Source organism: Cyrtonyx montezumae, unplaced genomic scaffold (assembly GCF_038088225.1).
Source record: "Cyrtonyx montezumae isolate F1298 unplaced genomic scaffold, pur_monq_1.0 scaffold_69, whole genome shotgun sequence".
In the NCBI taxonomy this organism is placed as follows: domain Eukaryota; kingdom Metazoa; phylum Chordata; class Aves; order Galliformes; family Odontophoridae; genus Cyrtonyx; species Cyrtonyx montezumae.
Window position 1 is genome coordinate 167,407 of NW_027072077.1, and position 27,003 is coordinate 194,409.

The following is a 27,003-nucleotide window of genomic DNA, read 5'->3' on the forward strand; positions in this document are numbered from 1 at the left end:
ACAAAACTTTATACAGGAGAAGTTCCCAAGCAGACCCATCACTCCCGAGGAGATGGGCAGGGCCAGCGACCCCCGCCCCACGGCACAGGGCCCCAATCCAGCCTGGCCTCGATCCCCACCAGGGATGGGGCACCCACAACCCCTCTGGGCAGCGTGTTCCACACCTCGCCCTCTCGCATGGCGAAGCGCGTGGCTCTGTCCGCGGGGGAAGCACCGGGGCCGGTCCCGCAGGCGGCAGCAGAGCAGCACGAGGACGCCCCGCTGTCCCAGCCTGGGCGGCCCCGCCGTGGGGGGCTCTGGTGGCTCCCACTCACTGCAGCACGCACACGTCCTGGTTCTCATCCTCCCTGCTGGACGCCTCCTCCCCCAGCGGCTCGGGCACCTCGGGGACGTCCTCTGCGGCCGCCACCTTCTCCCGCAGCTCCGTGAGCAGATCGCGGCTCTCGCTGGGAGGGAGGTTGCTCAGGTAGTACTGGGGCGCCAGTTCCACCAGCCTGCAGGGACAGAGGGTCAGGGAGGGGGGCTGACCCCAGAGCTGGGGCCAGACGCTGTAGGGGAAGCGCGGGGAGCAGCCTCCCACAAATGGGAGCCCCTCACAAGTGGGAACGCTCCCCCTCTGCCCCCCCAGGCCAGGCACTGTCCCAGGGCTCTGCTACAGCCCTCAGACCCTCACATTTGGGGCTGGATCTCTGACACCACGCGGAGGCAGTTGTCCTGCGAGATGGTGAACTCGTGGTAGAGGACCCAGGGGGGCAGGCGCTGGGGGGGCTGTCGCAGCAGGTAGCAGCAGGCAGAGGGCAGGTGGGCCACGTGCTTGTGCGTCAGCATCACGTAGTTGCCGGAGCCGTCGATGTCCCGGGCTACCTGGGGAGCGAGAGGGAGGCAAAGCATGCTGCCCGGCCGTGCCCCACACCCCTCGCAGCCCCCAGCCCACCTTGAGGAAGTAGCCCGAGATGAGTGCTCGCTGGATGTTGAGCACGTTGGCGTCGGTGCCGAAGGCGGGGGGTGAGATGGGCAGCTCGATGCGCTGCATCACCTCCAGCAGCTCGGCCCGCACGATGCCCGCCAGGCGCAGCGCCTCGCTGCTCACCGCGTGCTTGCGGCACCAGCTCTCATCCATGTTGTCTGTGGGGAGAGATGGGGCAGCAGTGCAGGATGGGGACTGGGACCCCCCCAAGGGCCAGGCTGAGGCCCACAGGCGCTGCCCTGAGCGCAGCTCCAAGAAGCAGAAGAGCTGTGGGATGTGTGCGGGGGTCTGCCCGCCCCGTTGTGCCCCTGCCTGGCACTCACGCTGCAGGAAGGAGTTGAAGATGTTGATGAGGGTGAAATGATCTCCATCTGGGTGCAGCAGGGCCCGCCGCCGCGCGGTCACCGCCTCCTCAAGGCGACTGGAAGGAGTCACAAAGCAGGGAGGAGCTGGGGATGCACAGAGGAGAGGTCACCGCAGGCTGCCACCACGGGGCTGGCTCCTGGGGGCCGCACCATGCCCCCGGGCAGCAGCACAGCAGTACTGCCTGTACCTGTGAGCATGGCAGCCAGGCTGACCATCTCCTCCACGCAGTCGAACTCGCAGGAGGCGATGAGCGCCTTGGCCAGCTGAGGGTCCAGGGGGAACTCCGACATGATGATCCCCACCTCCGACAGGTTCCCGTCGTCATCCAGGGCAGCCAGGTAGTCCAGGTCCTCCAGCGCCTGCATCAGCGACTCGGGGGCTGGGGTGGGACGTCAACTGGCTGACGGTGCCAGCGAGGGCAAGCAGCCCCACCGCTCCCTTCCTCCTGCAGACCCTCCGACCCCATTCCAGAGGGAGCCTGGACCACACAGTTGGCCCCAGCTCTCCCCCCACCCCATCACACCCCACCCCAGCCCCACCTGGCCGGTCGAGGAAGTCGCACTGGCCCATGTCGGCGATGTCCAGGCGCTTCAGCAGCAGCACGAGGCGGCTGAGGCTGGTCTCGCTGACGTGGGGCGCGGGGCTGGGAGGCAGGCGCTGCTCAAAGAAGGCCTCCGAGTACAGGCGCAGGCAGGTGCCTGCGGGAGAGGGGCTGTGAGCCGGGGCAGGGCAGCACATCACCCCCTGGAGGCACGCGCCAGCACCCCCTGCTCCCTGTGTGCCCCGGGAGGGGGAGGGTCTCACCCTGGGGGCTGCCAGCAGCTCGCTGCATGCGTGACTCCGCCTGGCTCCTGCTGATGGGCCGCAGCACCTGGGACTCTGCGCGGATCCGGGGGTTGTAGACCTGCAGGGTGAGCCCATGGGAAAGGACCTGCAGGTGAGGCCCTGTCCACTCCGAAGCTCCCCCATCCCTGACAGTGCAGCACGGGGTCTGGGCCGTGTCCCCGGATAGGTGATGGGGTGAACGGATGATCTCAATCCCAGACCCCTCTCCTGCGCTCTCAGCTCGCCTCGGTGCAGAGCCAAGCCCCCTGTCCCCCTCCCCACTCACACTGCGCAGCTCCAGCCCCGTGTCAATGACGAAGCGCACAGCTCCCAGAGAGAAGGATGAGTCCCCGAGCCAGTGGGTGACGACCACCCTCCGCTCCCGGCTGCCTTCCTCCGGTGCCTCGTACACCTTCTGCGCCGCACGGCCCACCCCGGGGTGCAGGGGCAGCACCAGCAGCGGGCCCAGCCCCGGGTTCAGTGCCACAGCTTCGCTCTGGATGGCCCGGCAGCACTCGGTGATCTCCTGCGGGAAGGACGGGGCTGTGTGTGACGCTGCAGCAGTGCCCAGAGGAGCTCCACAGCCCCTGGATGGGGCCGTGCTCACCTGCCTGCCCTGGGGGAAGGCCCTGGGCACTGCGGTGCCCACAGCGGAGCTGCGCCAGCCCAGCAGACACCGCAAGCCCCCATCTCAGCCAGGGATACCCAGCAACTGCAGACAGGGAACCCCTCCAGCCCCTCCTGCACGCTGGTGGCACGGTGATGTCCCAAAAGCCTGAGGCACACACCTGCTCGCTGGCCAGGAAGAGGAGGACGTGGCCGGGCTCCTGCCGCCGGTGGATGTCCAGCACGGCCTGGCAGGCTGCTGCGACGCGGCCGTGGGTCGGGACATCCCTGTAGAGCAGCTGTGGGGACAGCCCCGAGCCCGGCACCCGCACCACGGGGGGGTCCCCGCAGAAGGTGCGCAGCCGCTCCTCCATGGCCGGCGAGGTCACCACCACCACCTTCAGCTCCGGGCGCTGGTGCAGGACGTCCTTCAGCAACCCCAGCAGCACGTCCGTGGGCACCGTGCGCTCCTGCGCCTCGTCCAGCACCACCACCCCGTACTGCCGCAGCAGCGGGTCCGATGTCATCTCCCGCAGCAGCATCTCATCTGAGCAGTACCTGCGTGGCCCGGGCCCATCAGGAGTGGCTGTGCCTGCACTCATCCCCAGGGCAGCGTGCCTCTCCCCCCCAGCGCTCGCCCTGCCTGGCTCCCTTAATGAGGCCAGGGGGGATTAAATGATTATGCCACGGCCAGGGAGCTGAGCGGGATTAGAATGGCACTCCCAGCACGGCACGCGGCCCTCCCCTCCCCGCACCTCAGGATGGTCTCAGTGGTGCAGCAGTCCTCATGGGGGACGCAGTAGCCAACCTCATGGCCCAGGTTCAGGTCCATCTCATCGGCCACGCGCAGTGACAGGCTGAGGGCGGCCAGGCTGTGGGGCTGGGTGCAGGCCACCAGGCCGTGAGCAAACTGCAGGGACAGGGCGTACTCGGCACACCACTGTGGGACCTGGGAGGGGACGGCAGTGGTCGGTGGGCTGGGAGCTCCATACTGTCCTGTGCCCTCTGCACTGCAGCCCTGGTGCCCGCAGGATCGCCTGCACCGGAGCAGTGCAGCAATGCAGGGGCACTCAGCACCTCTCACAAGCACTCCTTCCCTGGTACGGCTGCACCTGAACCCACAGCTGCCTTTGCAGTGAGCTCCACAGCCCCACCACCCTCTGCCCAGAGCTTTCTGCCTGATCCTTGCACTGAAGTCATGGGACAACCACCCTCTCCAACTCCATCTCATCACTTCTTGCTCCCACCCAAATCTTGGCCATTCAGATCCCTCCTGGCAGTGAAACTGTTCCTCCCCTCCTCGCTCCCCTTTGCTTGTTTCCACGCTTCTGGTCCAGCTATGCTCAGTTTGTGACTGCAGGGTACGTGCCCCAGTCTGTGTCAGATGGGGCTCCTCAGAACTGGCCCCTCACTCCCATCCTGTAGCAGACACCTGCTGTTTAACTGCTTGCAGCACACCGGGCTCCTCTCCCACACACCCCATGCCACGCAGCACCCGCAGAGAGGTGCCCCAGAGCAGCAGGGAAGAAGACCTGCCCCCAAAGCCACTTCCAGAGACCCACACACAGCTCTGCAGGGACCACAGCTGCCAGCCCTGTGCCTGGCTGTGCCCACCGGTGGGCCCGCAGCCTGACTCGGCCCCCTCAGATCAGCTGCTGGACTCAGCTCTATGACCCTTCCTCATAAAGACGCACAGAGCACAGCTGAACACGGAAACAGCAAAGGGATGCAGCCTGAGCATCAGCTCTTCCCTTTTCTGGCAGAACACCAATTTGCAGGGTGCTGGTGTGCCAAGGCATGGGATCAGATGCTCCACACGAATCAGGTTGTCTCCCCCTATCTGCTCAGGGCACGGAGCTGCACGGTGCTTGCACCCGTGGGCAACACAGCCCCGGGGCCACCAAGAGCTGTGTGAGGCCCCTAAATGCGGCTCCTTGCTGGGCTGTGCCTCACGCTGAACCCCGACTGAGTGCTGTAGCACAGCTGCACCCAGTGGCTCAGAGCCCTGCTGCCAACACCCCGATAAAGCCAGCGACCGGCAGCTGCTGAGCTTTGATCCAAGCAGCAACCAGCTCCGTGGAGGCCCACGGTTATCCCTGCAGCTTCCAGGCGATATCTTCCCAGGTCAAAGTCTGCGTGACGACATCCTCAGGTGTTGTGTCAAAGGACCACAGATGGGACGCGCTGCCCCTGCTCCACGGGGAAGCCTGATCCTGCCACCACGCACCAGCTGTGGCCCAGACTGGCTGTCCCCAGCCACCATGCTGAGCCCAGGAAGGGTCCCGACCCTCTCCCTGAAGCGCAGTGCTCCCAGCACACATGGGGCAGTGCCTCCCCAACTCATGCAGAGGCACTGCCTGGGTCCAACACTCCTGCCCCAGCGCGTTCAGCACCACGCTCAGTGCCATGGGCCCACTGCAGTGGGGCTGGCAATGCCACCCATGGGGCCACCTCCTGCACCAAGGGCTGCGAGTGGAGCCCAGGACTGCGGGGTGTTCATGCAGCAACAGCATAAGAGTGTGGGACTGCGGGAAGGCTGCCACCCCAGCAGAAGGTGTGGTGCCACAGCTGCTCCGTGCAGATGGGACAGTACTGCTGAGGGAGCAGCACAGCACAGCTCTGTGCCCATCTCAGCAGCAGCACAGCCCCGGCCCTCCCGCTCACCTGTGTACTCTTGCCGGTGCCGGGAGGCCCGGACACCAGCACGATGCCGCTGCTGCCCTCCAGGTGCTCCATGAAGCTGTACTTGGTGGTCCAGACAGGCAGCTCCCGGCGCTGCCGCAGCAGCTCGTAGTAGCGTGAGGAGAAGGGCAGACCATCGTACGGGTTCACCTCCAGGTCACCGTCGCAGCCCAGGGCCGGGTCCTCATCCTCCTCTGCGTCCTCCAGCACTGAGCCGGTGCCGTTCTGCCGGGGCGGGGAGCTCGAGGCCCCGCCGGTGGCCATGGCACTCCCACTGCAGGGGGCACGGGGACAACGTGATGCCTACGGGGCGTGGGGGACAGCGGGGACAGCTCGGGGCTGAGCCACCCTCGGTGGGACGGGAGGGACCAGGATGGGTGGGAGGGCTCGGGACGGGGACCGGCACGGCCTGAGCACGGGGACCGGCGGGGATATACGGGGCACACGGGGGCACACGGGGGCGGGGGGGCTGAAGGCCTCTGGCCAGGCCAAGTGTCCCGGAGCCCAGTGCACGAAAGAGGCCGGGCACAGCCGGGGGTCACCGGACCGCACCGGACGAGGGACGCGGGTACCGGACCGGCCCGAAGCGCAGGGGGCACCATGGGTCGGTTCCGGTTCCGGTTCCGGTTCCGGTTCCGGTTCCGGCTGGGGCCCGGCCGCCGCTCACCTGCGCGCGCCACCACCACCTCGGCCCGGCCTGGAGCGGGCGTCAGGTGACCGCGGCGCCGTCACGTGGCCCCGCGGCAGCCGCCAATCAGCGCCGCCCTTGGCGCCCGGCGGCGCGCGGCCCGTTGCTAAGGGGCGGCGGTCTGCCCGGTGCCCGCGGTCCGCGCGGCCCCTGCGGCGGGAGCTCCGTGTCCCGGCCGACCCCGTTCCGGTGCCCCCGTTCCGGAACCCGGTGCCCGGATCGGGCGGCCTCGGCCCGCGGCTCCCGGTGCAGGGCCGCTTGGCGCCGCCAGGTGGGGCTGCGGGGCCGGGCAGCGGCCGGTCCGGTACCGAGCGGCGGTGGCGTAGCGTGCCCGCGAGCGGCGCGCTGTTATTGCCATTAAAACCTCGAGGTATCGATATCCGCTGTCACTGCGCTCGGCCGCGCGGGGTGGGAACGTGCGGGGCGTTTCGTGGCGAATCTGCGGACGCGTGGAATTCCGGGCAGCGCTGCGGCACCGGGCGGCCGCCGCCGGTGGGACTGCGTGGGCTGTGACACTGCGGAGCGACCCGAGAGTGGGGGGTCGGGGCACCGCGGGTGGGAGCGGACGCGCCGGAAGGCGGTGCTGCCGTCCGGGAGGTCCGGGCAGCATGGAGAGGGGGAACCGGCCGAGGTTTAACACGAGTGGGGGTACAGTTCTGCGCCTGGGGAGGAAGAGCTGCGTGCACCGGGACGGGGTGGGCTGAGCTGCTGGGGGGGAGCTCTGCCAGGACCTGCGGGTCCTGGTGGGTGACAGATGGCCGTGAGCAGCGTGCCCTGGTGGCCAAGAAGGACAACGGGATCCTGGGCTGCGTTAGGAGCGTGGCCAGCAGGACGAGGGTGGGGATCCTCCCCCTCTGCTCTGCCCTGGTGAGGCCTCACCTGGAGCACCGCGTCCAGTTCTGGGCTCCTGGCACAGAACAGACAGGGATCTGCTGGGAGGAGTCCAGAGGAGGGCTACAAAGATGATAAAGGGCGTGGAACAGCTCCTGCACGAGGAAAGGCTGAGAGAGCTGGGGCTGTTCAGCCTTGAGAAGAGAAGGCTCAGAGGGGATCTGATCCACCTCTATCCATATCCGAGGGGCAAAGGGACGAGGCCGGACTCCTCTCAGCAGTGCGTGGCCGTAGCACGAGGGGAAGTGGCCACAAACTGAAGCATAGGAAGCCGTGCACCAATGTGTGTGGGAACTCCTCCCCAGTGCAGTGACGGAGCACTGGAGCTGCACGCAGAGGTGGTGGATCTGCTCTGCAGACGTTCAGGACCCACCTGGACACCGAGCTGTGCACCCTGGGCTGGGGCCGCTGTGCAGGGCTCGGTGATCTCTGGAGGTCCCTTCCTACACCTACAATTCTGTGGTTCAGTGGTGGTGCTGACCCGTTGCCTCCCTCGCTGTTGGGGGGGCAGGGGATGGGCACGGTCCTGCAGAGCTCTGTGCAGTGCTGTGCACTGTGCATTGAGGAGCAGGGATGGGTTGGCCTCAGGTGGGGGCACACTGTGCCCTGGGCTCTGTCCCACTGTCCGTGCTCCGGGCACTGCGATATGTCCACAGTTGGGCAGCTCCATCGTGGCTGTGGGGGGTGGCAGCAGCCATGCAGCCCAAGTTGTGGTGTAGGCAGTGTGGGAGCACTGCGCTCTGCATCCGTAGTTCAGTGGGGTGCTGGGCTGTGGCCGTCCCCCCCGACACCCAGATGTGTGCTGAGGAAGCGGAGGTTTGCACAAGCTGGTGGGGTGCACGTGACCCGGGGAGCACTGCAGGAGGAACTGGCAGCGCCCCAAGCAGCGCCTCAGGTCCCTGCTCTGCACGGCCATGGCCCCCTGGCTGCCCACCAAGGAGAAGTATGGCGTGGGTGAGTGGGGCCTTCGTGGCCAAGCGGGGAGCTGGGGGCTGTGGGGTGAGCTGAGAAGTGTGAGGTGGGGGTCAGGCCCCCGTGCTGCTGCCACAGGTTTTGGAAGTTTGGGGGCTGCGGGATCAAGTATGGGTCAGACAGGGGCTGCAGGGCTGGAGATGGGGTGGACTGGGAGCCGTGGGGCCGAGCACCGGGGCAGGGTGCTGGGGCTGCACCTTTCCAAGGCTTGATGTGGGATCTGTCCCTCCCCTCCCTGCGCTGGGATTTGGGCTCAGCCCGGATGTTGAAGCGTGCTCATTAGCGACCGGTGCCAGGGTCTGTGCTCATTTCTGATCCGCCTGTGGGGAGGTGCCAGCACTGCCATTTGCCCCCGTGCCAGCTTGGGGCTGTGCTCCCAGTCCCAGCTCTCAGTCCCTGCAGCAGCTGTGGCAGAGCCCTGGCAGCCTCGCTCCCTTCCCTGACCTGCTCAGCCTCCCTGCAGCACCCCGAGGAAGTTCTCCTTGCGCCACTCCTGCCCTCCCTGCTCTGTGCCTCTTCCCCTTTCTGGAGGGGCCGTTTCCCACGCCCCTCCCCTGTGCTAACGGGGGTGAGGAGGGGCTGCCAGGGACCCCTGGGGCCATCCTGTGTGGGGCTGGGCCTGGTGGTGGGGGTGAGCGGGACTGGGGCCGGGGGCTGTGCAGGGTCCTCATGCAGAGAGCGGGAGGGATCTGTGGGGGGCTGAGGGCCCTTGGTGCTGCATGGGGCCAGCATGGCCATGGGGCTCCACGTGGGGCTCTGGGGGCACTGCAGTCCCTGGGATGTGGAGGGTTGGGTTATTGGGGTGTGGTACTGGTAACGGGGTGATGTGTGAGCAGGGCCTGGCAGGGAGTTGTGGCGTGCAGGGACGTCTGCAGGGACGGTCCCCTGTGCAGGATGCAGCCGGGCCTGTGGTCAGGGCTGCCCCCGCCCAGAGCCACAGTGGAGCCGTCACTGTCCAGAAATAGCAGCAGGAGCAGTGCAGCCACTGCTGCAGCTGAAAGAGCCCCGTGCAGGGCTGGAACCCTGCTGTCACTCCTGAAGCACCGGGCTGATCGATGCCTGAGAGGTGGCTCTGCTCTGTGTGGGGGCTGAGTGTGAGGCATGAGGCCACAGAGCCTCTGCTGGGTGGGGGGCCCTGCTTCCAGCTCCTGGCCCCTCTCTCTGCAGCCGTGTGGAACTTCCCCAGCGCCAACGAGCATCACCTCCCGCTGCAGATCGGGGAGACGGTGCACATCCTGCAGGCATCCGAGGGTAAGGGGTCCCAGCTGGGCTGGGGCTGAGCTGCACCCGGCTTGGGGCTGTTGGGCCCCAATCCTGGCTCGTGGTGAGCCCCTCCCTTCCCTTGCAGGCTGGTACCGCGGGTACTCACTTAGGAACAGGGCTGCCCGGGTAGGTGAGGGGCACTGGGGAGGGCTCCCCTGGCCCTGGCTGGGTGTGTGCCCATGGGGGTCGCACCGGTGCTGGGGATGGTCCTCGGGAAGCCCCCTGCCCTTGCCTATGGGGGAATAATGATCGCTGCTCCCCAGGGCATCTTCCCGGCCTCGCTGATCCATCTGAAGGGCGCAGTGGTGGAGCGCAGGGGGTAGGTATGGGGCAGGGGGGCAGCCCCGTGCTGGCAGCGGGCACCACGGGGCTCTGTGCCTTCCCCAGGGAGGAGGAGAATGTGGTGCCTGCCGAGATGCCCATGGTGCAGGAGATCACCACCACGCTGCGGGAGTGGGCCACCATCTGGAAGCAGCTCTATGTGGTGAGGAGAGGAGGGGGGGCGGGGAGGGCACAGGGATGCGGGGAGCTGGGGGTGACCCTGCACACGGTGCTGCCCACAGTCAGGGCAGATGGAGCGGTACCGCCAGGTGAAGCAGATGATGTACGAGCTGATGGAGCAGCGCTCGCAGCTGCTCTCGGGTACGCTGCCCAAGGACGAGCTTCTGCAGCTCAAGAAGGAGGTGACCAGCAAGATCGACTACGGCAACAAGTGAGAGGGGAATGGGGCTGTCCTCGTGTCCCCGCTGTCCCAGCTGTGCACCCCACCTCTCCCAGAGCTGTGGGTTAGGGCTGAAACATCCCTGGTGCCACTGCTGTCCCCGCCCCGTCACCTCCAGAGTTGTGCTGCCCCACGCCGTGCTCGCAGCCCCTGCCTGCAGGTGCCGGTGGGACACAGGGCCCTACGTACAGCCCAGCCGGGCTCTGGGTCCCATCTCTCCCCCTCCCCCGCTCAGGATCCTGGCACTGGACCTGGTGGTGCGGGATGAAGACGAGAACATCCTGGACCCCGACAGGACCAGCGTCATCAGCCTCTTCCAGGCGCACCGCAGGGCCGCGCAGACCATCACGCAGCGCATGCAGGAGGAGACGGTGAGAGCAGCAGGGGCCTGACATGACAGGCACCGCACACTGTGCCCCACGGCCGCGTGCCACGCGTGGGGCTGAGCGGCCTCGTGCCCCACAGAGCTCTCAGCAGAGCCGGCCGGGCTGCAGCGCGCGCCTGGCGGCCTCGCCCTCTCACAGCCTCTACCTCTGCGTGCGCAACTTCGTCTGCAACATCGGCGAGGAGGCGCAGCTCTTCATGGCACTGTACGACCCGGGGGAGCAGCGCATGATCAGGTGCAGCACTGCCCCCGCAGCCCGGGGCCCAGCTCCGGGTCCCTCCGCTCCCCCCGCAGCCTCCTCACACCGTCCCCTCGCAGCGAGAGCTACGTGATCCACTGGGCCAGCACGGGCGTCCCGCGGGACATCGAGCTGCTCAACAACCTCCGGGCCATCTTCACGGTGAGCCCCTCTCCCACCCGCCCCGGGTCTGCACCCATCCCCCCCCCCCCCGCCGCACTGCCTGCCGACCCCTCCCTCGGGGCAGCGTTGGGGCACTGTGCGTGCGTGGATCCCCGAGTCCATCAGAGCCCACGTTCCCCCGTGCGTCCCAGCCCCGGTCCTGCCCCCCTGCACGCTCTCGTGGCCGCCCCATCCTCCCGCCGCCCCGCACGCAGGCCGGTCCCGGTTCCGGCTGCCGCAGCGAGCCGGCCGAGGAGCAGCTCCTGCTGACGGCGCGTGTTTCTGCTGCTCGAGCGGAGCTGCGCTGACCCTCAGGACCGCCCGAGCCATCGATATGCAGATGAGCCGGGAAATCAATGTAAATGAGCAGCATCAGCACTTCCAGCTGCACGGCGCAATTCCCCGGCGCTCGCTCCGTCCGATCCCTGCCCGCAGCTGCCACCGCGTCCCTGTGCCGCAGCCTCCAGGGCAGCGCCCGCGGGACCTGCTCTGGCCAGGGTGCGTGGAGTTGCGGGGTACGGTGCTCCCCGGACCCCGCACCGCGTCAGATCTGTCCGATATCGAGGCGCTGCCCGTGCCCTGCGGACCCCCTGGGGCCGTCATCTCTATCAGTCCACGTCGTGCACAGGACCCCCGGGCTCCCTGCAGCAGCTGTGTGTCCTCGTGGGGCACGGCAGCCATCCCTGCCCCGCAAGGCAGAGCCCTGCAGCAGCTCTGCACCCCGTTAACTGCCCCCCAGTTATCCCCGCAGGCAGCCGCGTTTCGCCTGGCTCAGTGCTCACACCCCGCTGTGCCCCCAGGACCTGGGCAGCAAGGACCTGAAGCGGGAGAGGCTTTTCCTGGTGTGCCAGATCATCCGGGTGGGCCGCATGGACCTGCGCGAGGCCCTGAGCCGCAAGCTGAGCACGGGGCTGCGGAGACCCTTCGGCATCTCGGGTGAGGGGGGGCTCGGGGCAGACCCCAGCGCCGCAGCAGCACCGTGGGCAGCTCCCATTCGCGGTCCCCCCACCCTCGCTGCTCCGCCCCGTTCTCCTCGTCACCGCTTTTTCCCCATCACCATCACGGCACTGCGCTGGGACCCGCGGGTGGTGCCGGCAGAGCCCCCGGGGCAGGGACCCCCACGGGGAGGGGAGCGCGGGAGCTCCCCCCACCCCCCTGCCCTGATGAATGCTCCTGCTCTGGGTATTGATCCTCTTTGGATGGGCTTGGTAGGGAATTATCGATTTTAATTGGCCAATTAGCGTGCGCTAGGATCTCGGCCATGAAGTAATTACCAGGTGAATTATTAACATACCGGCAGCTAATTGCGCTCCGAGCTGAGCGTGTCTCTGGGGAGGGAGCAGACGGATGGCCCTGGTGCCGAGCTGCAGTGCCCTATCCCTGCTGCCTGGGACTGGGGGTGCCACTGCTGTGCCCACACAGACCCCATGGCAGCTCCCCCCTTCCCCCCATAGTGCCTCTGTCCACCCCTGACAGAGCTGTGGACGCTCCATGAGACCCTGCCCAGTGCCCCGTGTGTCTCAGTGCCACACCACAGCAGGCAGAGAGGTGTCCTGGTGGGACCCATGCTGGGGTACAGGTGGGGTTGTGGCTGCGGTTTCTGTGTCTGTGTCTCCAGGAGGGTTTGGCACAGGGGTCTGCGGCACTGGGGCTGCACCTATGGCTGCTGTGTCTGTGCCATTGCAGTGATGGACATCACTGACATCACCAAGGGGAAGTGTGAGAGCGACGAGGACAAGCAGCACTTCATCCCTGTGCACCTGTGAGCTGTGGGGCTGAGGGCGGGCATGGGGACCGTGGTGGCATGGGGACCGTGGTGGCACGGGGACAGTGATGTTTTGGGAATGGCAACTGCAGGAGTGCCAGAAACAGAGAGCAGATATTGCTGGGAACTTTGGCTTTGCCAGGGGACTGTGTGTCCCCAGGGCAAGATGTCATCAGGGCTATGAGCAGTGTGGGGTTCAGAGAAAGAGTCTCGTTATGGGCTGTGAGACACTGAGGGACACGGATCCTCCTGAAGCCCCACTGGGGCCGTGTGGGGGTGTTGTGCTTCATCCCACCCCGGCCTGGGTGCTCTCCTGCACCTCCCTATGTGGGATGGGGGGGCCGCAGGGGTCTGCTTTGTTTTGCTGTCGTTGGTGGAGGACAGCAGTGCCCTGTGAGCTCTCCCCGCTCTACCTGAGCTCCCCCCACCCCGTGGTGTCTGGCAGGGCGGCCGCCGAAAACGACTTCCTTCACAACATGATCAGGAGAGCAGCGGAGGGAAAGGACATCAACCACAAAGGACAAGGTAGTAGGACCCCCCCTGCTCCCCAGCAATCCTGCAGCAGCCACGGGTTGTGCTCGGGCTCCTGCCTGCAGCGGGGCGTGTCAGGGTCAGCCCTGGGGGGGAACCACCCACCCCCCACCCCAGAGCGGCTCAGGGCTGTGCCCTGTAGGAGCAGCCGTGGCTGCAGCTTTGCCCCGTGTGCTGGCTCCGGCCGTGGGGCTGCCATCCCTCTCTCCGTCCCCCGCAGGGTTCTGGGTGTCCCTGAAGATGCTGTGGGGAGACCTGAACCAGGTGCGCAAGGACCACCCGCACCTCGTGGACCGCAGCACGGTGGTGGCACGCAAGCTGGGCTTCCCGGAGGTCATCATGCCAGGCAAGCAGGGAGCAGCACCGCCCCAACCCGACCCGCAGCGCGTCCTGCTTGTGGGGAGGGCAGCGGGCACGAGCCCGGGGCGCGTGTCGGTGCCACCCCCCGTGTGGGGCTGCAGCACGGGGCGCGTGGGCTGGACCCGGCTCGCTGAGCGCGCTGCTCGCAGGGGACGTCCGGAACGACATCTACCTGACACTGGTGCAGGGCGAGTTCGACAAGGGGAACAAGAAGACGCAGAAGAACGTGGAGGTGACGGTGTGCGTCTGCGACGAATCGGGCAGCGTGGTGCAGGTACGGCGGGCACCCACCGCCCCACGCGTCCCCTGAGTGGGGATAGGGGCGGGACTCTGCGCCTGGAATGACCCCTGTGGCAGAGCGGCGTCCTGAGGATGTCCTTTAGGATAAAGCTTTGGGATGGTGGTGGGAGGGGGTGGACCCGGCCTCTCCCACCTCTGTGTTCCCGCTGCCTCACCTCTTTGCCAGGGTGTTTGCTTTCATTGCAAACTGTTCTTATTGGGCCCGTGGGAACAGGTTGTTAATTAGCGAGGCGCCTGCTGGGCTTCCACGGAGATGCAGTCCCCATCTCTTTCTGCCCATCATAATGGATTCCCCGTGGGGGGGTGCAATTCCAGCCCTGAGTGCTACCGGAGGCGTGCACGTCCCCACTGCCTCTGTGAGGCTGTGGGACACGGGGACGGGGGATCATGGCTGGGAAGGGATGCTCCAAAGCACAAACTCACACTGCCTTTGCTGTGTGGGAGCAAAGCAGCTCTGGGGGTACTGGACCCTCAGGTGGTGGCTGTGCCGGGTTAGTGGGGCTGTGCCTTTGGCATCCTGGATGTCGTGTAAGACTTGCCAGGAGCTGACCACAAACCTCTCTCTGCAGAATGTGATTTACCACGGGGCGGGGGACAGGCCGACCAGCGAGTACCGCTCCGTGGTGTACTACCAGCAGCGGCACCAGCGCTGGATGGAGACGGTGAAGGTCTGTGCTGGTCCGCACCAAAGGGCCGCCCAGCCCCCGCCCTGCCGCGCTCACGTGGGCTCCTCTCCCTCAGATTGCAGTTCCCATTGAGGATGTCCACAAGACCCACCTGCGGTTCACCTTCAGGCACCGCTCCTCCAGTGACAGTAAGCGTTGCTCTGCGCACGGCTCTGCTCACAGCACTGCGGCAGAGGGGCTCTGGCTGTGGCTGCAGCCCCACAAGTGGCCCTCGTCCTGTTCTGTCGTGGGGACACACCAGAGCTGCTGTTTGCAGCCGCAGGAAGCGAGCTGCCGTCCCTGGTTTGCTCTGTCACGCAGGGACACAGAGCTCGGGATGTCTCTGGCTCTGCTCAGCAGCTCCTGGGCTCTGTGCTGGCACTGCCTGTGCCTCGTGGCCACGGGCTGCAGGGAGCACAGCAGAGAATCAGAGGCCATGAGATGATGCTGTGCTGGGCATGGTATATCCCAGCTGCAGGGAGGGTGCCTGGGGTGGTGGGGACTGTGTCAGCTGCTTGCCAGCCTGCCCCTGCCTGCCCCAAACCCCATTCCATCCTCATAGGGACGCAGTCCCCACCTCCCCTCTGCTCCCCTGGTTTGGGTGTTCTCTCCCTCCCTGTTGCCCTCATGCAGCTGTGGGCCCTGCATGTGTCAGTGCGTCTCATGGTGCTGCGGTGGGAGGCAGTGATGGCCTCAGGACAGGCTGCACCCACCCTGCGCCGCCTCCACGTCCCTCTGTGCCCTTTTCTCACTCAGCTAAAGACAAAAGCGAGAAGATTTTCTCCATGGCCTTCGTGAAGCTGATGCGCCCCGACGGCACCACGCTGCGCGATGGGGAGCACGATCTCATCCTGTACAAGGTACAGCAGAGGGGGCCGCGCCCCGGACAGCACCCACAGCCACGTGGGTCCCCGTCCCCATCTCCCCCCGTCCTCGTGGGCCCCAGCACGGCTCTGTGCACACATCATCTCCAACCCCGCTGTGTGCCTCGGCGGTGCCAAGTTTTGTTTGGGAAGAGGAATGTGGATGTGTCAGCCCCAGCAGGGAGTGTCCTCTTGAAGGCATTTGCTGTGTTTTACCTGATTTCACCGGGCTCTGTCAGCTTCAAACTGCTGGGTCTGCTTTTCTTCTGGGAGAGCACAGAGGGAATGCGAGGAGGGAACACTTGCTGTTGGTTAGGGGAAGCACAGGGGCTGGTGCATGCAGGCTCTGCTCTCCTGCACTGTGCCATGGGAGCTGAGCTTGGTCACAGTCACAGGGGAAGGGGGGCTGCTCCCCAGGCTCCTGCCCCACACCCCCCTGTGCCACCGCCTCCAACTGCTGCAGGAGGTGATTCCCTAGCCTCCCCCCCCCCCCCCCGTCCACTCTGGCATTTAGCTGAAGTTTTCCATGGTTTTGCAGCTATTGCTGGAGGTCACTGCTGCCACGTGGGCAGAACAAGCCCCTGAGGGGTGGGGATGCTCAGCTGCCATTGCTATGCAGCCTCATCCAACCCTCCCTATTGCTGTCTGCACAAAGGAGGGGTTCCTCCTCTCCATCCTTGCATCTCTGTCCCCTCCTGTGAGCCTCCCCGGTGCTCCCTGTGCTTCCAGCAGCCCCAGCAGCACTCACCCAGCACCCACCTGTCCCCCGTCCACCCCACATGGGTCAGCCCCCCTGAGCCACGTGCTGCCTGCCTGGAGCTCTGGCCCAGCACTGCCCTTCTCGCTGCTCATTGCTCATTCTGCTGCTGCCTGCTCTCCCTGCGGTGCTCAGCATGGCGACACAGAGCGGTGCTTTTCTTCCCCAGAAGAAAAACACATTTCAGATCTGTTACCTCCTTCCTCCGCACGCTGTTTGGGCAAAGCACCCAAACTCCTCAGTGCTGCAGCGGCTGTGCTGCGGGGCTCTCCTGGGCTCTGCCCCTGCTGCATCCCCACGCAGAGCAGCACCGGCCGCCCTCAGGGCATCGTGGAGCCGAGCGAACCTCACACCCCTCTGTGCTGAGTGCACTTTCTGCTTTTCAAAGCGTCGCTGCCCCCTGTGCTGACCCTGCTGAGCTCAGCAGATCCGCAGCCTCAGCGCAGTGTTGATGTGCTCTGTGCTGCCCACCCAACCCTGCGACTTTCTGCTCCTCCCGGCAAGCACCGGGCTCTGGGAGGCAGAAAGTATTTCATCTTCATTTGCCAGAGAAGCATGAGCTCCATCCTCACAGCTCCTCAGCCCCCTTCGCCTCGTGCTGCACGCAGACGTTGTTCTTGAGGCCGCTGTCCCCCTCAGGGCTGCGCTGCTGTGGGGTGTGGGGGCTCACACAAAGAGGGGAAGAGCCAACCAGCAATTCTGCAATCTCTGACCTTCACCAGCAGAGAAGTTTGCTGGGCAGGGTGGCAGTCGGGATAAAGACAAATGCTTGTTGCTGGGCCGCATTCAGAGCTCCGGGCAGCAGTGGTACATGTGGGACTCTGTTGTCCTCCTGGGCCGTGTCCAGTGGGTCCCTGACCTGTGCCACCGTGCAGGGATGCAGCCACGTGCCTGCCCTCGTGGTGCAGCTCATGCACACAGCTCATCCATCGTGTGCTGCCGCTCCATCCCCGCAGCCCCTGCTGCTCCGTGGTCACACACACATCTGTGAGCCGTGCTGTTTTGCAGGGGGACAGCAGGAAGCTGGAGGACGCGGGCTCGTACCTGGGGCTGCCCTCCACCAGGAACCCCTCGGAGCCCCGGATGCTCTCCGGGTCCTCGTTCCGTGTGGGTGGGAGCGTGTCAGGCCTGGCAGTGTCAGCCCGTGACAGCTTCCAGATCTCCACGCTGATCTGCTCTACAAAGCTGACCCAGAACGGTGAGTGCTTCTGGCGGCCCCACCCGTGACAGCGGGAGCATCTTAACGCTGGGAAATAGGAATCGTCTTAAAGAGTGAATTCTGTAGGAATGACGGCAGGGAGCGCCCCGGGTCACTGCAGCGGGTGATGGGCGGGCGGTGCTTTGTTCCCCGGTGCCGTGCTCTGATGGGCCGGGGGTGCCAGGGGGTGGGACGGTCCGTGGGCTGCACCCCAAGGCCCGGCTGTGTGTCCCTGCTCTGAACACATCGCTCCCAGTGCGCTGACACTGCCAGCCCTACCCCCCCACGGCTGCGCCCCACAGCAGTGCTGTTCTGGGGATGGGGTGTGCGTGGCTCTGCTGCCTGAGCCGAGTGCCGTGTCCTCAGGGGCAGGGAGCAGGACCGGGCCTGCCCTCCTTCCTAAAGAGATGGAATAACTCCAGCTTGCACGCTGCAGGGGCTGGTTAGGAAGGGGGCTGCTGTTATCCCCTTGTTACGAGGGGCAGAGCTGCGGAGTGATTTACAGCCAGGGCAGGGAGTGCTGGAGCCCTGGGGGGGGCAGGGGGTGGGGCCGGGCGCAGCTGAGGGCGCGGGGCTGGGACTCAGTGCTGCTCGCTTTGTCTCCATCAAGGTTTTCTTTTGTGTTATTCCCTCTCCTGAGCTCTCCCGAGTTAGCAGTGCATTGCTTTTCCGAGGCCGGCAGTGGGAGCAGCTTGCAGCAGGCTGCAGGTAGCTGCACGCACCGTGCAAGCAGAGCCCTGCCGGCAGCCACGGGCACGAGCAGCTTCTCGGCCCAGGCAGGACCCTGCGGGCGGCGATTGATGTGCTCACAGCCCTGGGGGGGCCGAGCTGCTGCCTCGGGTTTGGGAGCTGGAAGGAGCTGAGCGCTGCTGCCCAGCGCTGCGCGGGGTCCTCTGCCATCTGATGGGAGCGGGGACGCCGCGTTTGGAAGCGCGGTGTGACGCTGCAGCTCAGCCCCGGGGGTCCTGAGCTCAGTGCTGGTGCTCTGTGCCACACAGCAGTGCCTGTGCTCTGTGTCGTATCATTGCATGTGTCGGCGGCAGGAGCAGCAGCTCATCCCTCCCAGGGGACACAGACATGGGCTGAGGCTGTGCAGGAGTGCTGGCAGCAGATGGGCCCTGTGGGCACTCCGGAGCTGTGCCCGCTGCTTTGCTCCCACACCGCGGTGCTTCCTGCGCAGGGGGTGCTGAGCTCTGCGTGTGCTGCAGTGTGATGCTTCTGTGGGAGTGAAGTCAGGAGGTTTCTGCTCTGAGCAGCCCTGTGGCCCCAGGCCCCGTGGGCTGCATGGCATTGGATCGATGCTTTACACACCTGCAAGCACCAGGGGTGGGGGCTCGCATGTCGTGTGCCCATAGCCCCACTGGGGCTCTGCAGAGGTAGCTGCTCACTTCCTCTTTTGCTCAGGGTTCTTCTTGTGCAGAAGTTAGCTGCAGGGGGCAGGGGGCAGGCTCTGGGAGGGCTGCAGAGCCCCCACCCCCGCTGTGGCAGAGCCTGTGGGGGGCAAGGTGCTCCCAAGGGATGCTGGCACAGTAGTCCAGCTGCAGAGCACAAAGGGAGCAGGGTTAGGGCTGGTGATAGGGTTAGGATTAGGGCTGCTGTTTGGGTTAGAGCTATGGCGAGGGTTAGGGGTAGGAGCATTAACAGCAAGGCGCAGCTGGCCCCCACCCACTGCTCTCCACCTCCCTGGGGAGCACGAGCTGCCTCTCAGCCCTGCAGGGCGCTGCCTGGGGCAGAACGGAGCGTGGGGTCCCCAATGCGGAGCCTGGCTGAGCACGGAGCCATTGCTGAGCTCTCCTTCCTCCCCGCAGTGAACTTGCTGGGGCTGCTGAAGTGGCGGGCCAAGCCCAGCCTGCTGGCGGGGAACCTGCAGAAGCTGATGCACGTGGATGGAGGGGAGGTCATCAAGGTAGGAGAGGGGCTGCTGGCACACAGCGGGCAGGACTGGGCCTCAGGCAGGAGGGGGAACTGTGGCGTGGAAATGGGCAGAAGGAGAAAAGCTGATAAGGGACCGCAGCAGCTCTGTGCTGGAGGTCCCTGCTCACGGCGCTGGCAGCGCTGGAGCCCTCGTTACCGTCTCCTCCCTGCAGTTCCTGCAGGACACGTTGGATGCTTTGTTCTCCATCATGATGGAGAACGCGGACACTGACGTCTATGACACGCTCATCTTTGATGCCCTGGTAAGCAGGATGTGTTTCCCAGCCAACATTTCAGCCCAGGACCCGACCAACCCTCGGTGCGGTGCCCACCTCGTGCCCGTGCCCCATCCTGTGCCCACGTACCGGCACCCGGGGGCACCTGGCAGTGCTGAGCCGTGTGCCCCTCCCCAGGTGTTCATCGTGGGCTTGGTGGCCGACAGAAAGTTCCAGCACTTCAACACTGTCCTGGAGGCGTACATCCGACAGCACTTCAGTGCCACACTCGCCTACAAGTGCGTATGAGGCCCCGAGGTGGGGATGGGGGGGGGTCAGGAGCCGCAGCAGAGCTCAGCACCGGACCCGTGCAGCGGGGAAGAGCTCTGCTCGCGTCCCCGTCCCGCAGGAAGCTGATCGCGGTGCTGACGGGGTACGTGGAGCAGGCGAGCCGGGGGGAGCCCTGCGAGCCCCTCCTGCGCACCTTCAAGGCCCTGGAGTACATCTTCAAGTTCATCGTCCGCTCCCGGCACCTCTTTGCCCAGTGAGTGCTGCGTGCGTGGGGACGGCGCTGGGAGGAGCGAGGGGGGTCCCGTGGGGTCCGTGCACTGCGGGTGCGCGCGTGGGGCGGTGCTCCCGCTGCGGCGGCCTCGGGAAATAACATCTCCTCTCGCGTGTGTAAATCGCTGCATCGTGCAAAGTAGGGCCAGAAGGGACGCGCAGAGGTCAGAAGGAAACTCCTGCCCCAGGGCGGCGTTGGCTCTGCTTCCGCCGCTCGTGACAGATGGCTTTTGTCAATGTGCCCTTATGAGCGTCCCCGCTGCAGACAGTGATGCTCCCCAAGCACACAGAGCAGCACACGGCCCGGCAGCCCAGCACCCCCCCCCCGCTGCTGCCCACCCCACGAGCTGGAAAATGGTCCCCGGTGTCCTCATGTCTCTGCAAAGCACAGCTCTGTGGGGGCACTGCGAGGGGCTGTGTGGCCCCACGGCCTCACAGTGCTGCTGAGAAGTGCACCCAAAGAGGGGACATCCAGGGCTGTCCAGGACCCGGTGTCCTTTGGACCTCGTGGGCACTGGGTTCCCATTCTCATCGTGTTGGATTGCAGTGGGACAAACAATGCCCGCAACCCGTAGTGTGTGTGGGGGCACAGACATTGGTGGTGGAAACTTCTGAGAACACTACCAGGCAGATACCAGGAAGGGCAGCCTACGTTCCTGTTTCATTCCCAGTATGGGGCACTGAAAGCTGAGCCGCCCCAGCAACAAACTGTGATGTGCCCTGCGCAGAGCAGTGCTGGAGGTGTCTGCAGGTGGAGGTGCTGCAGGTGGAGGTGGTTACAAGTGGAGACAGCTGCAGGTGGAGGTGTCTGCAGTCCCACGCCTCCATCAGACAGAGGAACCCATCTCTTCTCTTTGAATGGGAGAGGCCAAATCTGCAGCTCAGAGTGCTTCCAGCAAAGCAAATTAATTCCATGGAGCATTTGCAAGCAGCTGTATGAATTAGTTAGCGTTAAAAGAAAGGCATCCCTGAAGACATGTGGTTTTTATTCATCTTTCCTTTATCTTTGTGATCTTAGCAGTGGAATAACATGGGCTCTTCAGATCTCCCGAATTCTTTAAACGGCGCTAAGTTTTGTAATTGAAAGCAATGAGATTGTAATTACAGTGAGTTGCTGCGGATTGCTGGATCTGTTTGGTGATGTCTGCTGCAGCCACGGCCAGGAGCGGCCCCGGTGCTGCTGGTGGGGACGGGGTGGGCTCTGCTGCTGCTGCCAGGGCTCCAGGGGGCATCCTGCAGTTCACCCCGGCCATGGTTGCGTTGCAGTGCTGCCTGAGGGCTGCACGCGGCAGTTAATCAGAGAGTGCTCTGTGTAAGAACAGCCAAAGTGCCTCAGCCAAATCATCAGGGTTATTTCCCATTAGTCCTACGGCATCTCGTGTGTTCCCTTGGGCTCGTTTACTGGGAAGATGAATCTGAAAGCAGAACGACCCAATTGCAACTTTAAAAAAACAAAGATGCGACATTTTGGTACAAACCAGGTTCACCCACAGAGCTGGTGAGCAGAAACTGCAGTGTGCTGCTGGGTGGGGTCAGCGTGCAGGCAGTAAGCCACGGGGTCACAGAACCACGGAAGGGTTTGGGATGGGAGGGACCCTCAAAGCATCAGGGTTTCTGTTGGAAAGGGCCCTTAAAGGACATCTGGTCTCGCTCACTGCGGAGAGCAGAGACACTCACCAGTGCTCAGAGCCCCATCCCCTGGCCCTGGCAGTCTCCAGGGATGTGTGACCACCGTCCCTCTGGCAATCCCCTGTCCTATCACTGGAGAGTCTGTCTGCTCCTTTCTTACTGCCCCTTTAGGCAGTGTCAGGCTGCTACCAGGTCTCCCCGGCGCCTTCTCGTGAGCTCATGGCTCACACATCCCCTGGGTACGGCTCTGTTCTGCAGGTGGGCGCTCCACGAGGTGTCCAGGTTGAAGTGCTCAGGTTTCCAGCTGAGGCAGGAGAAGGTGGCACAGTCCCCATCCCCGGGGCTGTTCGTGTGGCCCTTGGGGATGCAGCACACTGCATGGGGTGACCGGTGGCTGTTCCAGGCTCTACGAGGGGAAGGAGACGGCCGAGTTCCAGCGCTCACTGCAGCGGCTCTTCCAGACCATGAACCAGCTGATGAAGTCCCCACTGGAGGGGCCCACACTGCTCTCCCAGGTATGGCATGGGGCACCGGCTCTGGTCCCCGGTGAGGGGGGTGAGGTGGAATGGATGGAGGGAGGGATGGAGGGATGGATGGATGGAGGGAAGGATGGATGGATGGATGGATGGACAGGCAGACAGTATGCCCAACTGGGTGTGTGGTGCTGCAGCCAGGGGCAAGCTGGAGTTCCTTCCTGCAGACCTTCTCCCAGCTGGGGCAGCGCGGCCTCTCCCTCTGTTTTGCTGCTGTTTCTGTGCATATTCTGTGGTCCTTCTGTTGCACTGCTGTGTGGCGTTCTTAGCTAACACCACACAAATTTACTCATGCTTTAAAGCACGTAGTTTGAGGTCTGGTAACGAAAGCAGTCATCATGAGGAAGTGGGCTGTCCCTCCTCATCCTCACCTCACCCAACCACGCTCCCACCGCAGTCCCGTTGTGCTGTAGATGCTCTGTGCTGAGGAACCCCACTCCCCACGATTCCACAGCTGCCACAGTCTCAGCCGTGTGATCTGTGGCTCACTCAGCACTCTGACTTGGGCCTGGAGGAAATAATTTTTGCAGACACATGAGCGTGGAGCAGGTGCAGAGGGGGACTTTGCCTCTCCGGACGCACCGTCCCCACAGCTGAGCTGAGCTCAGGTCGGGAATGGTGGCGATGAGAGCAGCAGAACACGGCTGTGGGGTGCGGTGCCCTGCCCCAGGTGCTGAGCAGGGCCGGGCAGTGGTTCTGCCTGCAGCTGGGCACGGCAGCCCGGGGGCTGTCGGTGGGGACATGGGGGTGTGCTCCACCCGAGGGGGATGTGCTGACTCCCAGGGCCGATGTGGTGCGGCTTCAGGTGGTGATGTTCGAGTGAATCCTGCCAGGAGCTCAGCATCCCCCCGAGGGGCCGTCCCCCCTCCCGGTGCCCGCGGGATCTGACGCAGCTCTGCCCACTGCCGTCGTTAGAGCTGCAATTATCCGATCAGCGCAGGCAGCGCCGATAATAGCTCGTTAGCTGCAGCGCTCCCGTGAAGGCCACCTCCTCCGTGAAGGAAGCGCTCCTTTGTTGCACTGCTTCACGCGTTGGGGTTTTGCACTGTTTTGACTGCTCTGTGCCACGGGAAGGAGCCTCATTTAGGTCTGACGGGGAGTGCTGGGCAGGATGGGGCCAGGGACAAACCTGTGTGCTCCTGAGACAGCGAGCAGCCCGACCTCCTTGGGACCCCCACCACTGATGGGCTGGTCCTGCTCCAGGAGCCCAAGGCAGCTGAGATTTAGGCTGGGATGGAGATGCAGGTCCCCATGGCACACAGCCCCTACCCACAGCCGTGCCCCATTCCTGTCCCCATGGCACACAGCCCCTTCCCCTCGGCCGTGCCCATTCCTGTCCCCATGGCACACAGCCCCTTCCCCTTGGCCGTGCCTGGGGAGGGCAGAACTCTCTGACCTCTGATCATGGCTCCACCACAGAGAGGGTGCGATCTATGCAGAATTAAGGAGTGGCAGAAAAATTAATGTTAATCAGTCCAGCTTCGCTCAGCATGGAGGTTAATAAAGAAATCAAATGTAGGGGATGCTTTTCTGAAGCTGTGAATGTGACTGAATGAGATAAGTGCCACAGTGCGTGAGGCGAGCAGCACTTTGGCTCTGTACAGTACTTTGATTTAAAACCAGCATTGTATGAATGCATTACAATAACCACTTTTTAACATATATCTTCTGTGGAAAGAAAGGGGAAAAAGCAGTTGGGAATGGAGAGGTGTCCCTGGGGACGGGCATTGCTTTTGCTCGGAGCTCTGGGTGCCAGGGTCCCTCTCTGCAGGGTAGGCACAGGGGCACCCGGGGGAGTGGAGCTTTCTGTCCTCGTTCAGCAGAAGGGATCTGAGCTCCTGAGGAGGGTCTGTGAGGGCTGTGGAAGGGACTCAGGGTACACTGTGTTTGGTGGAAATGAGCGTGATTCCAGCTGCCTGGGGGAGGACAGCACGCCCAGGATGGAGAGCACCGCTCACAGCTCAGGGGCAGAGCAGTCAGCCCCCATCTGCTGAGCAGCACCCGGTGCTCCCCAGGAGCAGCAGCTGCGTGTGTGTGCCTGCTGCTGGTGCTGGGGGGGCTCTCTGGGGTCTCTGAGCAGAGGCAGTGATCGCTATTGATGAGAGACACAGGTGCCATCACAGTGATTTTGGGTGCGTTGCTGGGCATGGGAACTATAGTGGTCCATTTGACATCTGTCTGCCTGTCCTTGTCTCTCTGCAGGGAGCGGCCCTCAAATATCTGCCTTCCATCCTGGAGGATGTCTTTGGGATCTTCGATGCCTCTGTGCTGGGGTAGGTGTCCCAGCCCCGTTCCCACCACAGTGTTCCCCCCCAGCTGCCCCCAGGATGGGCAGTGCCTCTGTGAACTCTTCCCCGTGCAGAGGTGGGGGGTTGGCTCGGTTTTGGCAGGGATCAATTGGAAAGGGGCAGCAGTGCTTGGGGCCGCAGAACTGCCAGCTTGATGGGTGACGCTCCTTAATTCCCCTGTCTGCATCGCAGGGTTCTGCTGCGGGATTTCATCGGCAACCTGCAGCCCCAGCGCCTGCTGAAGCAGAAGCTGCAGTCCCTGACCGACATCGTCAACAGCAAAGTCTTCCAGTCCTATGGTGAGAACAGTGCGGGTTCTTATGGCACAGCCCGGCCCACGCTGCTGGGACAGCAGTGGTGTTAACACGGGGATGTGTCCCCCCAGCGCCCTCACTCTGCTCTGGCAGTGCTGGGCTGTGTCTGCAGGATGTGGATTCCCATGTGCTGCCTGGTGCTGTGGTCCTGAGCGCCTGGAAGGGTTTTAAAACACATTGTGTTGTAGGAGATAAGGCTTAGAGGGAGTAAAGGAGCATAGAGGGATCGCAGCAGTGATTTTTGGAGTGGGTCACTGTCCGTGGGAAGGGCACTGTGCATGGTTCCCCTGCTCCACATGGACACTGCTTACAGCCACGGGGCCACTGAGGTTGGAGAAGGCCCTGAAGACCGTCAGATCCAACCACCCAACCACTGATACAGGAATATGGGTGGTGACAAAGGAGCAGGCTTGTTCAGTTTTGCCTACAGGGAGGAAGGGGCTGCCAGGTCACCTGGCACAGCTGCGGGTGTTGGGTGATCTCAGTTTGCTCAGCACACTGAGCCCTGGCAGCTGGGGGCTGTCTGGGTGAGAAAGTCTGCATCTGTTGAGTTAAACCCAAAGCACCGTTGGCTGAGGAGCAGAACAGAGCCTCGGAGCCCTTCGTTAGGATCTCAAGTCTTTCCAGAGCAGTCTGTCCAGGCTGCAGCCCGGGCACTGTGCTCTGCACTCTCAGTCCCTCCGGGTACAAGGAGCTGTGGGTGCACACCGTCAACCCCACTCCTCCTCCCCCCCCACAGAGTGCCGGGATGTGCTGCTGCGTGCGGCCGTGCCCGTCCTGCAGGACCTGATTGAGAGGGGCGAGGAGGAGGACGCGTGTGTCGAGCTGCTCAGCACCATCCTGGAGGTGCTGTACACGGCCCAGAAGGTACCACCCAACCGCTGTGCTGCTCCACGCTCCCTGTGCTGGCTTCACCTTGGAAATACGTGACTCGTCACTGCGGTGGCTGTGGGGGGACGGTGCTGTCCTTGCAGGCTCTGCTCTGACTTTCAGTGCTCTGTTTGTTGCAGAGAGCAGAGGACGACCGGCGCGGGGAGCATGGTGACTCGGAGCTGGTGAGTGCCACTCCTGAGGCTCTGCAGGGGGGACCTGGGCACCCAAACGCTGGGGAGAGAGCCTTGTGCACCTCCAGTCCTGGGGCTGTCTCCTGGGGTCTGTGTGTGGGATGGAGGATCCTCCCTGGGGTGGGGGGCAGATAGGGCTGAGTGCTCCGGGCTGTGCTGTGAGCCCTTACTGCCCACACCCAGCTGGGAGTGCAGGACATGTGCACGGACCTCTGCTCGGACACCACGTGTCCTTGGTGCCTAATTTCACACCAGAGGGGGTTTGGCTGTGGTGCTGCCTTTCTCAGGGAGGAGTGAGTGAGGTGCGGGCTCTGAAGCAGTGCTTGGGCTGCTCTGGTGCTCTCAGGACACTCATCTCCCTGAGCTGCCCCACTGGCAGTGCTGCTGCTCCCTGCTGGAGCAGGGCTGGGCCATGGGAAGGAAGAGATCAGGGAGGACAGGACATGAGCCCACAACACAGAGCAGCAAACAGCACAGACATCAGTGCACAGCCGGTGAGTGCTGATTCCCACCTGGGAGGGAGACTTGTGATCATGGCTGTCCTTGCAGCTCCTGCCCGAGCACTGTGGGTGTGTGCATGAGGACAGTGCTCTCTCAGCAGTGCTCTGTGCCACGGCCTGTTTTCCAACAGGTTTCCTTTACTTGCTCAGTGAAGCACTGCAGGTGAGGTGATGCTCTCTGGCTCATGTGGTTGACTGAGACCCTTTGCTGCTGCTTGGGGCTCTGCCTGCCCAGACAGCCCTGTGGCTGCTCCATGGGTCCACAGTAGCCAAATTGCCCTCAGATTTGCTCTGCTGGGTGTGAGGGCGGATGCCCCTGCTCCTCCAGCAGTGTCTGCCCTGGGACCTGCAGTGCTGTCAGCGTGCTCCGTGCTCTGCTGGGCTGACCCTGCTGCTGGGTGCTGGCTGTGGTACAAGGCAGCCAGGCTGTGCACTGGGGCCGTGCACTGGGGCAGCTTTGGGCCTCAGGATGCCACAGCTATGAAACCTTGGCAGGTTCAGCTCAGCTGCATCACCGGGCTGATGCTTTGAGTGCAGCCGTGCCCGTGCCTCAGTGGCTGTGCTGTGTCCTTTTGCTGTGCACCACCCCCACAGCCCCTGCTGGGCCCTGTCCCTGGCAGCTCTGTTCCTGTGCCATACCCTGGGCTGTGTCTGGGTGCCCTCCAGGTGTCTGTGACCCAACTCAATGTGTCCCACGACAGAGCAGTGTCACCTCTGGAGAGCAGACCTCGGGCACTCAGCAGAAGCAGCGAAACATCCTGCAGTACTTTGCTGCACTGC

At 64.2% G+C, this 27,003-nt stretch overlaps 2 protein-coding genes across 2 annotated transcripts in view; one reads left to right on the forward strand and one right to left on the reverse strand.

The window, feature by feature from the left end:
• Nucleotides 1-233: 233 nt before the first annotated feature.
• On the reverse strand, nucleotides 234-6,159 carry DQX1 (DEAQ-box RNA dependent ATPase 1). The gene is made up of 12 exons (XM_065750216.1): nucleotides 6,114-6,159; nucleotides 5,429-5,720; nucleotides 3,520-3,713; nucleotides 2,947-3,322; nucleotides 2,445-2,684; nucleotides 2,138-2,237; nucleotides 1,873-2,031; nucleotides 1,521-1,712; nucleotides 1,291-1,416; nucleotides 935-1,125; nucleotides 674-864; nucleotides 234-494 (listed from the first exon to the last, which is right to left on the reverse strand). The coding sequence occupies exons 2-12, from the start codon at nucleotides 5,708-5,710 to the stop codon at nucleotides 311-313; spliced, it is 2,235 nt and encodes a 744-aa protein (XP_065606288.1). The 5' UTR covers nucleotides 5,711-5,720; nucleotides 6,114-6,159; the 3' UTR covers nucleotides 234-310.
• A 1,686-nt stretch (nucleotides 6,160-7,845) lies between these two features.
• Nucleotides 7,846-27,003, forward strand: part of LOC136057534 (dedicator of cytokinesis protein 2-like) — a 47,367-nt gene continuing 28,209 nt past the window's right edge. Inside the window, exons 1-27 of the mRNA XM_065750259.1 lie at nucleotides 7,846-7,979; nucleotides 9,165-9,248; nucleotides 9,346-9,386; nucleotides 9,524-9,579; nucleotides 9,648-9,744; nucleotides 9,824-9,972; nucleotides 10,217-10,352; nucleotides 10,447-10,601; nucleotides 10,685-10,766; nucleotides 11,567-11,702; nucleotides 12,453-12,528; nucleotides 12,977-13,056; nucleotides 13,283-13,408; nucleotides 13,572-13,696; nucleotides 14,292-14,390; nucleotides 14,464-14,536; nucleotides 15,144-15,247; nucleotides 17,016-17,205; nucleotides 19,014-19,111; nucleotides 19,293-19,382; nucleotides 19,533-19,633; nucleotides 19,744-19,878; nucleotides 21,928-22,039; nucleotides 24,260-24,330; nucleotides 24,538-24,644; nucleotides 25,399-25,526; nucleotides 25,670-25,714. Of these exons, the coding sequence (XP_065606331.1) occupies nucleotides 7,940-7,979; nucleotides 9,165-9,248; nucleotides 9,346-9,386; nucleotides 9,524-9,579; nucleotides 9,648-9,744; nucleotides 9,824-9,972; nucleotides 10,217-10,352; nucleotides 10,447-10,601; nucleotides 10,685-10,766; nucleotides 11,567-11,702; nucleotides 12,453-12,528; nucleotides 12,977-13,056; nucleotides 13,283-13,408; nucleotides 13,572-13,696; nucleotides 14,292-14,390; nucleotides 14,464-14,536; nucleotides 15,144-15,247; nucleotides 17,016-17,205; nucleotides 19,014-19,111; nucleotides 19,293-19,382; nucleotides 19,533-19,633; nucleotides 19,744-19,878; nucleotides 21,928-22,039; nucleotides 24,260-24,330; nucleotides 24,538-24,644; nucleotides 25,399-25,526; nucleotides 25,670-25,714 (2,736 nt within the window). The 5' untranslated portion in view covers nucleotides 7,846-7,939. The remainder of the gene's footprint in view (nucleotides 7,980-9,164; nucleotides 9,249-9,345; nucleotides 9,387-9,523; nucleotides 9,580-9,647; nucleotides 9,745-9,823; nucleotides 9,973-10,216; nucleotides 10,353-10,446; nucleotides 10,602-10,684; nucleotides 10,767-11,566; nucleotides 11,703-12,452; nucleotides 12,529-12,976; nucleotides 13,057-13,282; nucleotides 13,409-13,571; nucleotides 13,697-14,291; nucleotides 14,391-14,463; nucleotides 14,537-15,143; nucleotides 15,248-17,015; nucleotides 17,206-19,013; nucleotides 19,112-19,292; nucleotides 19,383-19,532; nucleotides 19,634-19,743; nucleotides 19,879-21,927; nucleotides 22,040-24,259; nucleotides 24,331-24,537; nucleotides 24,645-25,398; nucleotides 25,527-25,669; nucleotides 25,715-27,003) is intronic.

Excerpts from the sequence above, each read along its gene's own strand:
- DQX1 (XM_065750216.1), bottom strand. The coding sequence starts at position 5,710 with ATGGCCACCGGCGGGGCCTCGAGCTCCCCGCCCCGGCAGAACGGCACC. Across the intron at positions 2,238-2,444 it reads CGGGGCTGGAGCTGCGCAGT|GTCTACAACCCCCGGATCCG; the intron begins GTGAGTGGGGAG and ends CTCACCCTGCAG. Across the intron at positions 2,032-2,137 it reads AGCTGCTGGCAGCCCCCAGG|GCACCTGCCTGCGCCTGTAC; the intron begins GTGAGACCCTCC and ends CCTCTCCCGCAG.